A 14,661-nucleotide genomic window follows, 5' to 3' on the forward strand; every position below is an offset into this window, starting at 1 on the left:
AAGGTCTTTTTCCTCTAAGTTCCAAAACTTGGAAAATTCTTTAGTCAGAAACTCAGCTAGGTTGCCTTCTTCCACCTCTGGTACCGACCTTATCCTTAAATTGGTCTCCCTGTTCCGCAGTTCTATCATGGAAAGATAGGTCTGGTGTTCACCTACTTGTTTGCTGAGTGGTCTTACCTCTTTTTCTAATTTTCCCAGTTTTTGGCTGGTATCCTCAGCCAATTTCCGATTTTCACCTGCAGCCTCCTTCACTTCTCCAATTGCTTGTACATTCTGTGCAACTTGTTCAGTTAATCTCTTTAAACATTCTGTGTTTTGATCAACTTTAGCTATATGCTGATCAACTTTTTTATCCAGAGATTCCAGTTTTTCAAGAATTTTCTCTAAAATGGAGCCAGTTGCTCCTGAGGCCATCTCTTCCAATTGTAATTCCTCAGTTTCTGCCCGTGGCAGAGAAGCAGCTTCTTCCTCAGAAGTCAAAATAGGCAAAGAAGGCAAAGTAGGCACAGATGATCTACGTGCCTTAGAGGCTGCGGTTAGAGTTGTTAGAGTTGTTTGTCTGGTTTTCGGTCCCTTTTTTCTTGCGCCACTCATTCCAGAGTTATCTAAAAGTCAAGTCAAGCTGAGACAGCCCAGATGGTAACAATCAAACAGGAGGCCGGGAAAAGGAAAGTAAAACAATGTCACTGCTGTAAATCCCAAATCCTCTAGGGGGAGCTTAAAATGTCTTTGGGGAAGAGATCAATTCCAATAAAATTAATAAAGTCTGGTTTAGTGTCCAGGAACCTTCAATAAGGTAGATTTTAGCAGAGTTAGTATTTAGAAAAAAAACAACAATGTTTCAAACAGTGCTTACTGGTATTCCAAAAGGTGTTTCAAAGTAGCCAGTCCAAACTCCCTCAGATTGTTTCAGAGTTTAAATTCAAAGTATCCAGCCCTGCAGACTGACAGCTCAATTACTCAGGCAGTTCCAGCACCTGGGTTTCTTACTCAATTTGTAATCCAAATGAGAGAAAGGTATCACAGTCCAAACAAAAGTCATATATCAATTACTTAAAGTCCTTATTCTGCTTAAAAATAATTTCCACGGGTGTCCAGATCAGTTAAATTAACAGCTCACTCTTTGCCTCCACTCTCCAGCTCTTTGCTTTGAAGTTCAGTGTCAGCGGAAGACTGACTTCCTCTTTTTCGTCGCTCCGCTTTCAGCCAAATTCAATGTTTTTAGGTCTCAAAGTTTTGTAAAATCCTTATTACTCACGGATTGTTGCTTTCCGAATCAAAGGTTTAGGAAGAAAGGTCAGCGCTCACCGGCAGCAGCAACGCAGCTTCACTCCGCCGATTGCGGAATGACCCACAGCGCCGCAACCCCCTCCGTGATCCGGAGCCCCTTACGGGGTTCCTTCAACGTTTTGGGGGGCGCTCCTGGCGCCCGCCGGGTCCCAAGACCACAGGCTTCTGCCGCCTGTGGTTTTCCAAGATGGGTCTCCGCTTCGCCGCAGCGGGAGACCCGTTTTCAGCGGAGCTTCCCTCTCCCGACTAGGAAAGGGCAGCCATTGCCGTTCGCGCCGCCTCCGGACATTTTGGACTTGGAAGGTTTTAATAATGTCTTTGGATGGCATGCATACTTGTGGTATGACAAGGTTAAAGCACATAAAGCGTTTAAAAACCATATTGTCAGGAAAGCACTGTTTAATGTCTGGATAAGATATAAGGATTTGCTTGAAAACAAAACTCCAAGGTGGTTGTCACCAATGGAAGCAAAGGCTCAGAAAAAGCTCAATATGGAGGCCAAATGGCCGAAATATTGGGAAATTTTGGAACAAGAAGGAGACAGATTAAAACTGCAGAGTTTTGAAAAACTAAAAAACAAAGTACGAGACTGGCTTCATTATTATCAAATAATGGAGGCTTATAATTTGGATAAGAAAATTGGTTTTCAGGTGGAAAAATCAAAATTGGAAATAGAACTGTTAGAAACTAAAACTAAGAATTTGTCAAGAATGTATAACTTGCGGTTAAATCTGCTATGATTAAATGGGCACAAGATGTTGGACATAACATTATGATGGCTGACTGGGAACAGTTATGGACCACAGGTATGAAGTTTACGGCATGTAATACCTTAAGAGAGAATATAATGAAAATGATATACAGGTGGTACATGACACCAGTCAAGCTTGCAAAAATCTATCATTTGCCCGATAATAAATGTTGGAAATGTAAAGAGACTGAAGGTACATTCTTTCACCTTTGGTGGACATGCCCAAGGATTAAGGCTTTCTGGGAGATGATCTATAACGAAATGAAAAAGGTATTTAAATATACCTTTCAGAAGAAACCAGAGGCCTTTCTCCTGGGCATGGTCGGCCAACTGGTGTTAAAGAAGGATAGAACTTTTTTTATGTATGCCACAACAGCAGCAAGAATACTTATTGCAAAGTATTGGAAGACACAAGATCTACCCACCTGGGAAGAATGGCAGATGAAGGTGATGGACTATATGGAACTGGCGGAAATGACTGGCAGAATCTGAGGAGAAGAGTTGGTGGAAGAAGATTGGAAGAAATTTAAAGTTTATTTACAGAAATATTGTAAAATTAAGGAATGTTAGAAGGATGTTGGAATGAAGTATTGTGGTCTTGGCAGAAATCATATAAAGGATTAAGTAAAAATGGATTGGTAATTAGTGAAAGAGGAGAATGTAAAAATATAGTATATCAAGATAATTTTTTTTAGGATAATAACAAGTATGGAAAGGATTTGCTGAAATATCTAATTGAACTAGAATACAAAAAAGGGAGGTGTGAGGAGGTCAAGGAAATAAGCAAAGGAAAGAAAGTTATGTAAAGGTTGGATTTGTGTGTTTTTTCTTTTTCTTTTTTCTATTTTTCTTTTTGGATTGTATGTCTTTTTTGTAATCTTCAAAATTGGAATAAATATTATTTAAAAACAAAACAAAACTGAAAATGAGTTAATATCTTGCCAGTATCAAAGACTATGGTGACAAGAGCAATTTGTAAAAAAATAAGGATAACATTAACAAAAAAAGCAAGAAGAACAGTCATACCCGGAAAAATACCCAGAATCTCTGCTAGAGGAACATCCAGTTTCAAAAGCTTCATATATAAGAGGCTCAACAATTTTCTCAGCTGCTTCAATTATAAGAGAAAAAATTGGTTTCACTATGACATCAATAAAGCCTGAAAAGAAGAAAACATCCAGACATAATTCTTCAATTTCTTGTCCTAGATGAAGAAACATTCTTCAGTACAGAGCTTATGGGTCTAGGACTCAGCTACATTAGCTTATAACGTTATAAATGTGTTATAACAATGTGACATCAGATAGCTCTGTAGAGCTGAAATCCAAAGTCAATGATCATTTCCATTGTGAGCTTTAAAATGTTTTTTTTCATAGCATTTTTATTGCTGTGTAGATCCAGCCCTGGTCTGAGATGAGTGCAGATATTTTGGCTAAAACTATGATATATCTGGAAAAGATTCTAAAGAGGCAAGTTTCCCCCCAAAAGTTAAATTATTAATATTATTATTATTACTATTATTATTTCTAGTGGTAGTACACTAAGCTATGGTTTAATAAACATGGTTTAGGGTCATGTGTGAATCAGGCCCTGAGTCCATGTGAACATGCAGGTTCCTGGGGAGAAGCTTGCAGCTGCCTGCCTCCTCCCATTTCTTTTTTGCTTCCATACTGACCTAAGACATCATGGCTAATAAGGATGGAGCTTAACCACAAGTTCTGGTTTGGACAGCACCCTAAGCCAAATGTTAGCTTAGCTTGGGGATCCTGGGAGCAGCAAAGTGGATGTGAGCTCCTCTCCATAAGCTCACTAAGTCAAAGTTTGGCTTAGCATGTCAGCACCAGGGCAATATGGTAAGTTCAGCTGGTCTTGCCACAGCCATTCTAGTTTTCTCCTGACGGAGGCCCGGTCTCCCAAAGTAATGAGAGAGTGGCGAGAATGTCTTGCATAAACCCTCAGCATATCCAAGTCTCCTAGATGCACCAATACCTATTAATAGGATTCAGACATGGCAAAGCTCAGCCTACAGCTTGCAACCCCAGTGGTAGCTCCCAGTTCACTTTAGAGGCCGGCCAAGTCGCCCTGCGGTAGTCAGCACAGGATAAGGCCTGGGGTGCTCAGGCCTCGAGTGGAAATGTTGAGTTTGGTGGCGAAGGCCAGCATGAAGGCCACAAGCAGGAGACCTGGTGGATGAGGCACAGAAAATTGGTAGAAGTGCAGCTCTGCCAGAACAGGCTTGGCATTTGGAGAGAAGCAGAGCCCAGTGAGCATATATTAGACCAAGCAGGCACCAGAGCAAACAACATGAAATGTGCAACCCCGTATCTGATGATGTAAAAAAATTAACAACAGTTGTAATAAAAGGATAAACAGTAAGTGCATATCATTTAAGCATTTATCTCATAAGCGTTTATACCACAGATTAAGAAAGGTACCATCAGCGCCAAGAGGGTGCTGTAATGAGTACAGTGGTACCTTGGGTTACAGACGCTTCAGGTTACAGACTCTGCTAACCCAAAATATTACCTTGGGTTAAGAACTTTGCTTCAGGATGAGAACAGAAATTGTGCTCCGGCAGTGCGGCAGCAGCAGGAGGCCTCATTAGCTAAAGTGGTGCTTCAGGTTAAGAACAGTTTAAGGTTAAGTACGGCCCTCCAGAACGAATTAAGTTCTTAACCCGAGGTACCACTGTAGAGTCAAAGAACTCATCAGAGGCAAGGAAGTTTCCTTTAGAAACTTGTGCAAATGAGGAGAACCAAAAGGAACATAAACTTTGGCAAAATAAATACAGCCAGGCAATAAGGGATGCCTTAAAGGGTTCAAAGAGCACATACATGAAAAAAGTGGAGAAAGTGGGCAGAGATAAGTTTCTCCTTTCATAACACGAGAGCTTGTGGACATCAAAAAAGCTGAATGTTGGAAGATTAGGACAGACAAAAGAAAATACTTTTTCACACAGTGCATAATTTAACTATGGAATTAACTCCCTCAAGAAATAGTTTACCAGTAGCCAAAATTTATTATTTTTTAAAATGGTGAAGTAGTGTAGGCTTGGAAACTGCTGATTAATCTGCACTGCTTAGAACTGGAAGAAAGGCAAGACCCAAATGAAGCTCAAAGGCATTCAGGACTGGGATGTTGTAGGGGACCCATGGCTTGCAAGGGATTATAAAAATGCCACCAAGCAGTGCAGTGGGGGATTTGACAACGAGTCAGGTGGTTTGGTGGTGAAAGGGACATAGCACTGAATAATAATAATAATAATAATAATAATAATAATATGATTGATGTGATTTCTGGATCTGCTTTTGAGCTTCAGGAAATGGTGATCCAGCCAGGACATTTTCTAGCACCTATGGCATATTTGTTTGTTTTGGTTTTTTGTTTTGCTGTGGTGAGAAAGAAAGGCATACATCTTTAAAGCAGCAGAAATATGAGATGATTGGACCCTTACTGAACTCGAAGCATGGGTACCCCCAACAAAAATTTTAAAAATTCGGCAAAATATTTGGATTTTATGATATGTATTGGCGTAATTCGGATTAACTAATGTGATATGATTGTATTGTTAAATGGAAAACTTAATAAAAAAAAATTTAAAAAAGGGGGGGGGGAGAGAAAAGCATACATCTGATTTTCAAAAAGAAAAGGATTGAGAGGAAGGACTAAAGATTGGCTCCCTCCCTCACATTACCTATTTGAGTTTCAGCAATATTGGTAGTCCCACGATCACAGAGTGGAGAAATAGGCAATCCTAATTCAGCCTCCTTGTCTCCCTGAGTTGGAGGGGAAAGAATGCACAAAGATATAAGACAGCGTGAACAATATCCAATAAATTCACTTCTATTTTGATATGAAACTCTTGAAACTAAGGCTTACGAGGAGCGCTTGAAGGAGCTGGGTATATTTAGCCTGGAAAAGAAGAGACAGAGGAGATATGAGAGCCATCTTCAAATATCTGAAGGGCTGTCACATGGAAGAGAGGGAACATGCTTGTTTTCTCCTGTTCTGGAGGGTAGGACTCGAACCTATGGCTTCAAGGAGCAAGAAAGGAGGTTCCGACTAAACATTCGAAAAAAGTTTCTGACAGAGCTGTTCAACAGTGGAACAGACTCCCGCGAGGCGGTGAACTCTCCCCCCTTGGAGGTTTTAAAGCAGAGGTTGGATGGCCATTTGTCATGGATGCTTTAGCTGAGATTCCTGCATTGCACGGGGGTTGGACTAGATGACCCCTGGGGTCCCTTCCAAATCTATGATTCTATGAAGCAGCTTAGAACAGGTGTGGGGCACTGATTTCCCTCCAGATGTTGCTGAACCCATCATCTTTCGCCTGCTTGCTGAGGCTGATGGGCATTGCAGTTTAGCAGCAGCTGGAGGCCCACAGATTTCCCACTGCTTAGAAAACCAGCATTAAACCACAGTTTCTTGTTTCAGACATTATGGACAACTGTGGCTTAAAGATACCAACATAAAAGCTTTAAAGCTCGTACATGGGAGGGAGAAATGAGATGGGAGAGTGTAGGCTCAATAGTCATTTCTGACTTAATAAAACCATGGGCTATACAAGATTGTTGCATCTGAATCACCCCTTACACTCTGAGAATGTATGTAATATGAAAAGATAAGTGTGTGTTTATTTATAATTGTGTAAAAAGAGACACAATTTGTGAGAGTGCAGTGTGAGCCCTCCACTGGGAATTTCAAAGATTCTACCAAGTTTATGAAAGTCCCAATAAGGAATAAATGACAACCTTTATTTCAGGGTGTTTTCCTTATTTAAACACATTACAGTATTTGGTATAACATAATGCAATGGATCCCAAACTTTCCTTGCCACAAAGCCACCTGAAAATTGCTGAGGGTCTTGGTTGACCGCTTAATATTTTTTCTGCTTGTTGTAGCAATTGTCATGCGCTGCACTAGATGACACAATATTTTTAGTTATTTTTCTACAGACAAACCATGGACCACCTGAATGAAGCTCAACAGACCAGTGATATTCTGCAGATCACACTCTGAGAACCTCTAACATAACAGATACTCCTGTTTTCAGAGACATAGGGCCAAATGAAACATAATATAAATGACACAATCAGCAACCACACCATGGGTTTGATAAAGTTAAATACCAGGCACAGGACGATTGTCCTCAGGAGCGCAGTGTGTGGTGCTTAAGCCTTTTCTCTCCAGTCACAATATCAGTCAAAAAACCTCCAGACCCCACATATAGCAGGGGTGGGGAATGCAGGTGAATCACATGAATGTTGGCTTCACTGCCAGAATGGAATCACTGCAGCTGTTACTTGACCTTGGGCTGAACATGCCCAAAATTCTTAATATGAAGCACAATGTGGGACAGTTTGTGACTTCCTATTGTCAACCTGCAAGTGTGTGAAGCAAAAACCTAAGAGTTGAAAATTCTGCTCCTCCAATCATCTTGAAAAGCAACATTTTCAAATTCTGACACCGAGTTTGAAACATGTGGGTGTTAATCTTTCATACCAAGCTGTTAATCACACCTATGTATCCTTAAAATACAACAGAAGGGATCCTCAAGTGTACAGATACAGGGATGGGGGCACACCTATCAGTCCTCCTGAAGATGTTTTAGCCACATCAGAGCCTGCTATTTGGGAGCAATGCATTCCAATGGGGTTGTTACTAGTATGCAGCACAGCAGTATGCTTGCTTTACAGTGGATGCTGCTTCGGCTGTTGGCAGAAGAAGCTTTAGAACAACTATAATTAGCCAGATTATTCAGCTTTGTAATACAGTGGTACCTCTGGTTACGAACTTAATTTGTTCCGGAGGTCCATTCTTAAGCTGAAACTGATCTTATCCTGAGGCGCACTTTCGCTAATGGGGCCTTCCAGCGCACGATTTCCGTTTGCATCCTGGGGCAAAGTTCTCAACCAGGAGCAGCTACTTCCAGGTTAGCAGAGCTCATAACCTGAAACGTTCACTTGGCATTACATAAACGGGTTTGTCCCTCCTCAGAGAAACCATGCTCAGTAAGCCTAAAGCAAACAGCTTGTAATTTATTTGGCATGAGACAAACCACAAGCCTGGATTCAGATGTAATGCTAAGCCAAACCATGGTGCATCTTGAGCAGTGAGGCAGCGGCAGCAGCTCTGGGAGAGGGAAGAGGGAAGAGGCTTCCATGTCCGCTCTGTGTGCACTGCCTTGTTCCCACTTAGCCATGATTTGGCTTAGTACTACATGTGAATTGAGACAGCGCTTCACAGTGGTTTCTTGTGACAATGGGTGCAAGCAACAAGGGTAGGTTATGTTACATTACATACAACAATAAATGCTAAGTGTTATCTTATGCATGTTTGCTTGCATATTTTTTTATAAGGGTTTTAGGCCATTTGGGATTTTCTGGACAGGTAAGATATGAATTTGATATCTATCTCAAACATGCAAAGGAATCTAGCCTACCAATGAACTTTTGAAAATGGTACCTGCTTGAAGAATTCATCCATTAGTGCATTTGCCCATTGCTGATGCAATTTCCAGGGCTTTGATGGATGACTTATGTCAGCTGCATGGACAATCATGGACATGAGTTTATCTCTATCTGTCCTGTCAAATGTAGGGCATTATTGAATTACTTCAGCAGAAAAGTAGGATTGTTTCTCATATTAAATGAGAGATGATTTAAAGAATTCATACCACCAACAAAAATTCAGATTTCCAACACGCACACACCCTTCCCAATACAACCAACCTTTTTACATGCTGAAGGCATTTCAGAACGTGTTTCAGATATTTCATTTGCTGGAAATGATGTGACATGTCCGTAGCTAAAACCATCTCAATGACCAGCCGGCGCAGTTCCCTGAAGGCACATAAATAATTTGTTCATGGTGAGTGTTATGTACTGAAGTTCTCACCCTGGGCCAGCAGGGGGATACTGTAGATAGTTATACAAATGAAGGATAGAAAGTGACGTTTAGAGATTGGATAGTTTGTATGCAAATAAAGGATCGAAAGTGACGTTCAGTGATTGGATAGTTTTAGAAAGTTGTTACAGTAACAAGGTACTGGAGCTCTATATAAGCAGGCTGACTGAGCCCTTCAGTTCAGTTCAGTTCTGGCCTCAGAATAAAAAAGAGCTGTTTGAAGAATCGCTGTGTCGTCTGATATGTTCACCCACAACTTAACACTGGTGACGAAGGTGGGATCGATGGACATCAGAGCACAGCCAGATGTGGCCACCCTCTGAACTGAGCTGAATCACTGAGCGAAATCACTGAACAGAACCAATTCAGAGCTGACTGTTCTGGCTAGAGCACAGTGTTCCATCCATTGCCCTTCATGCCGGCATCGGAATCATGGCTTCACTTGTGCCTTTACTGCCGTTTGTGCCAGCCTCTGAATCATGGGACTCCTACCTCGCTCGGTTCGACTGCTACCTCCAAGCCAACGAGCTGACACAAGTATCACAGGAGCGGAAGTGGGGCCTATTCCTCAGCCTCTGTGGGCCTGAGGTGTTTGAGACGGCCCGAGCATTGGTTGCGCCTGTAGCAGTCCAGGCAACACCGTGGGATACGATCCAAGAGAAGCTCCGCAACCACTACGCACCAAAGTCATCCAAGATTGCTGCCCACCATGCATTCTACTACCAGAACCAGGCAGAGGGGGAGTCAATCAACAACTACACCACCGCCCTCCAACAGGCTGCAATGCACTGCGAGTTCCGAGACTTAGACGATGCCCTGATGGATCGAATCATCTGTGGGGTCCGGGACATCCGTCTGCAATGGCGTCTCCTCGCCAGGCCAGACCTCACGTTGCAGAAAGCCATTGAGGAGGCCGTGGCCTCGGAAGCTGCCAAACGCTCCGCCCAGGAGATCCGCAAGGACAGCAGCCCCCTCTTGCTAGGAAGCTAGTTCCAGTGCATCACGAAGAGGCCAGCAGTGATGAGGCATCCTCCAGTGAAGACGATGACGTGCACCAGACAAAGCGGGAGCGCAAGAAGTTCCAAAAGAAGTCCAAGGGCCAACCGGAATGTGCCGGCTGCGGAGGCAACCATTCCCGTGCCAAGTGTCGATTCAGTGATGCTATCTGTCAGAAGTGTTCCAGAAGGGGCCACATTGCTAAGGTTTGCCGATCGGCTCCGTCTGACACCCCCCCTTCACTGACTCGCAAGTCCAAGTCTTCATTCCAATCCGCCAAGGAAAGCTGTTTCGCTCTCACCAACTGCTGCTGCCCATCTGGAACCACGCCTGGCCAAACTGATTCGCCTACGCGACACAAGCTGAACGTCACGGTGCTCATTGAAGGAGCTCCATGTGACATGGAGATTGACACCGGGTCTGCTCTGTCCATCGTGTCTTGGAGCATCATCAAAAGACTGGTACCCAGAGTGTCCAAAAGGCAACTCGACTCTCACCGCGTACACCTGAGAGACAACCAAGGAAACGACATTCCCGTGGTAGGTGTTGGCCGGTTCCGGATCGCCTTCAAGGATATTTCGAGCCTGCTCCGACTGGTGGTGGTCAAAGGTCAGCAGCCAAGCCTCCTAGGGCTAGACTGGTTTGATGCCCTCGGCCTGGAAGTCACCGGAATCAACTGCATCTCTAACGCAGAGACTGAGGGTCTGGTCAAAGACTTTGCCGAGGTTTTTGATGGCACTTTGGGTCAATATACAAGTACGCCCATCTCCTTTAGCCTTGATCCACAAGTCGCCCCATCAGGCTAAAGCCATGCTCTCAAGGCTAAGGTGGACAAACAACTGGACAAGCTGATCGCCCAAGGAGTTTTGGAGCTGGTTGACGACGCCAAGTGGGAAACCCCCATCGTCACGCCTGTCAAGCCGGACGGGTTGGTGAGAATCTGCGCCGACTACAAGTGCACGATCAAAAAGGCACTTCGGCAGCACACTTACCCGGTTCCTGCTGTATACAACACCTGCTGTATTCCTTAGGTGAGGGTAAGGTCTTTGCTAAGCTGGACCTTGCCCAAGCCTATCAACAACTGCCAGTCGATGATGCCACTGCTGAAGCCCAGATGATCGTCACCCACCGAGGGGCATTCCATTGCCGCCATTTGCAGTTCGGGGTGAGTGTGGCTCCTGGCATCTTCCAAAGCCTTATGGAGCGTCTCCTGCATGGGCTTCCAGGCATGGTACCATATTTTGATGACGTCTTGGTGTCCGCAGACTCACACCAGCAGCTGTTCGAGCGCCTCCGTGCCGTGCTGACCAGGTTCCAAGAGGCCGGGCTCAAGGTAAAGAGGGAGAAGTGCCAGATCGCTGTTCCACAGGTGGAGTTCCTGGGCTATCTTATCGACTTCTCCGGCCTTCACCCTACCACATCCAAGATCCGCGCTATCCAGCAGGCCCCCATCCCAAAGAACAAGACAGAGTTGCAGGCGTTCCTGGGCCTGCTGAACTTTTATAACATGTTACTGCCCCACAAAGCCACGGTGGCTGAGCCTCTTCACCGACTCCTCAGCACGAAGACACCTTGGTCCTGGGGTCATCGGGAGACGGCCGCCTTCAACGTGGTCAAGGCTCTCCTTTCATCGGACAGTGTGCTCGTACAGTACAGTGAAGCCAGGCCACTGGTCCTTGCCTGCAACGTCTCACCTTTTGGCATCGGAGCTGTCCTTAGTCACCGTTTTCCAGACAGAAGAGAAGCACCGCTCTCCTACTTTTCCAGGACGCTATCTCTGACTGAACGGAATTACAGCCAGCTCGACAAGGAGGCACTGGCACTTGTGGCTGGAGTGAAGAGGTTCCATGAATACCTCTACGGCAGGACTTTCGACCTCATCACCGACCACAAGCCGCTCCTGGGCTTCCTCGCCAGTGATCGACCAAACTCCACCGGTTCTCTCACCACGCATGCTGCGATGGACTGTTTTCCTGGCTGCCTACCACTACCGGCTCGTCCATCGCCCGGGGAAATCGATGGGCCATGCCGACGCCCTCAGCCCTCTTCCAGTGTTTGTGGAAGACCCGGCTCCTGCTTCATCGCTCCTCCTGATTGAGGATCTTCCGGCAGCGCCTGTATCAGCTGCCACTGTGGCCTCCGCATCTGCCCAGGATCGCACCATCAGCCATGTGCTCAACTGGGTGTGGAGGGGGTGGCCACAAGGGCCTTTTGCATTGGAGTTCCAGCCCTTCGCAACCAGACAACACGAACTCTTGGCTCATCGCGGCTGTCTGCTGTGGGGAGACCGCGTCGTGATTCCCCCAAAACTCCGTCAACCTGTCCTGGAGGCTCTTCACATTGGATACCCGGGAATGGTCAAAATGAAGGCACTGGCTCGGTGTTACGTCTGGTGTCCTAACATGGACGATGCCATCACTGCCTGGGTTTCCGCCTGTCAAGCATGCCAAGAATCAAGGCCTGCGCCACCAGCAGCTAAGGGACGCACCTGGGAGATGCCCGAGACACCCTGGTCAAGGGTGCACATTGATCTGGCCGGCCCCTTTCGTGGCCGGACCTTTATGGTAGTGGTGGACGCCTATTCCAAATGGCTGGAGGTGGCCCTGATGCCCTCCACCACTACCGAAGCCATCATCCGGGTGCTGCGAGGCCTCTTTGCGACACATGGGTGTCCTGATGTCCTTGTCTCCGACAACGGACCGCAGTTCATGTCAGGCACTTTTGAGCGGTACCTTTTGGGACTGGGCATACACCATGCCCTAACAGCACCATTTCATCCATACAGCAACGGGCAAGCGGAGAGAATGGTGCGCTCGGCAAAAGAGGCACTGGGGTGCCTGGACCGGGGAGACTGGCACGAGCGGGTCGCCGAATACTTGTTCATGCAACACATCACCCCTCATGCGGCCACAGGGCGGAGTCCTGCTGAACTGCTTATGGGCCGCTGCCTCAGGTCCCCGCTCGACCGGCTGCACCCGGACTTTTCCATGGCTGAACCCCCAGGCTGTGCCAACGCGCCATGGTCATTTGTTCCAGGAAACCAGGTCTTTGCCCGGAACTATGTGGGGGATATTCCTTGGGTGCCAGCCACAGTAGTGGGAGTCACTGGACCTCGCTCGTACCAGGTGACACTCGAAGACGGACGCTTGTGGTGCCAGCATATAGAACAGCTTAGGCGCAGGGTTGGGGACTTGGACACTACCGTGGTGCCCCCAACTAGACACTTACAGATGGCGAGGCTCCACCTACACCTCTCTCACAGACTGCGGGCATGGAGCCGAACCAAGCCAATTCAGAGGGTCTGCCAGACTTCCCACAGACTCAGACCACTGCCGTGCCTGACATTCCGCCAACTCCACTCACGGAGGTTCCACCCACAGCAGCAGATCCAGGGGACTTGGTTTCAACGCCACCTAGGGTCGCGCCACAGCCTCAGCAAGAATCGGGCAGCCTACCGGACCAGGGTACCACTCCCCGGCAGTCTGGCAGAGTTTCCAAGTGCCCAACTTATTTAAAGGACTATGTTGTTGGACATGTAACACTGTTGGTCTAAGTATGTGGAAGTATGTGAAATGTAACCAATATGCTTTTGTGCCTAATTGAACCATTACGTGTAGTGCTGTATATTAGGAAACCATTATGATTGTAACTAACACCTTATCTCGGTGGGGAGGGGTGTTATGTACTGAAGTTCTCACCCTGGGCCAGCAGGGGGATACTGCAGATATTTATGCAAATGAAGGATCGAAAGTGACGTTCAGTGATTGGATAGTTTGTATGCAAATGAAGGATCGAAAGTGACGTTCAGTGATTGGATAGTTTTAGAAAGTTGTTACAGTAACAAGGTACTGGAGCTCTATATAAGCAGGCTGAATGAGCCCTTCAGTTCAGTTCAGTTCAGTTCAGGCCTCAGAATAAAAAAGAGCTGTTTGAAGAATCGCTGTGTCGTCTGATATGTTCACCCACAACTTAACAGTGAGTTTTGTGAGTTCTCTAAAACAAGGATTTCCATGCATTCTGCCCTCCTTCAGAGCCCAAAGTTATCTGAATTAAGCTGTCTGCTACCCTGAGAAGGAAAGCCACCCACATACAAAACTGTATTTGTCATTTATGGCCTACAAGCCATAGCTGCAAAGGTGGGAAATTAGTAAAGTCTCCCTGTTAACTCTAGAGTGCTTGTAAAGGCAACCCTTACTTATAGAATCATAGCATTGTTGAGTGACTCTTGAAAGGCCTGTAACTGCACAAGCATCACTACACCTTATGTAGCACCCCTATATTATCTCACCTCCATTCCTCGTTGGTTAAATTGACCAAGATGTTCATATCTTCATTTTGCATGAGCTGGTAAACAGCACTCACATGATGGTTTTCAAGAACTGATTTATCATTGTACAAAAGTGCCATTTCTGACCTAGAATAAAAAAAAAAACTAGCCCTATTACCCAAAACAGACCTAGGAAGGGCTGCACAGTTACAGATTGAACATTTCTTTTTCCTGATGCCAGGTCATCCCCAGAGATGAAAATATACCATTTTTAGGGGGGGAATGTTGACTTTTTAGAGTACTGGTTTTCACACTGTGCTCTGGGGATCTGACATCTATTAGCAAGCACTCCACTGGTTCCAGCAGAGGGAGAGATGGGCAATCTAGCTCTGCTGAGCTGCTTCTATTTCAGCCACTCAGTTCTACCATTTCAGTTTAGGTGGAGCTGCAA

The 14,661-nt window shown here is 45.6% G+C and overlaps 1 protein-coding gene across 5 annotated transcripts in view; it reads right to left on the bottom strand.

Moving 5' to 3' along the window:
- Nucleotides 1–14,661, bottom strand: part of LOC307212428 (dual specificity calcium/calmodulin-dependent 3',5'-cyclic nucleotide phosphodiesterase 1A-like) — a 43,762-nt gene that overhangs the window by 18,245 nt on the left and 10,856 nt on the right. For 2 of the 5 annotated variants that reach the window (XM_079969795.1, XM_079969791.1), the window contains exons 7-11: nt 14,232–14,357; nt 8,773–8,883; nt 8,507–8,627; nt 5,736–5,817; nt 3,068–3,200 (exon numbers count right to left, since the gene is read on the bottom strand). In XM_079969795.1, coding sequence (XP_079825921.1) covers nt 3,068–3,200; nt 5,736–5,817; nt 8,507–8,627; nt 8,773–8,883; nt 14,232–14,357 — 573 coding nt within the window. The remainder of the gene's footprint in view (nt 1–3,067; nt 3,201–5,735; nt 5,818–8,506; nt 8,628–8,772; nt 8,884–14,231; nt 14,358–14,661) is intronic. The other 3 variants (XM_079969793.1, XM_079969792.1, XM_079969794.1) reach the window with 3 other exon arrangements.

The sequence above is a fragment of the Podarcis cretensis genome (genome assembly GCF_951804945.1).
Source record: "Podarcis cretensis genome assembly, chromosome: 3".
NCBI lineage: Eukaryota > Metazoa > Chordata > Lepidosauria > Squamata > Lacertidae > Podarcis > Podarcis cretensis.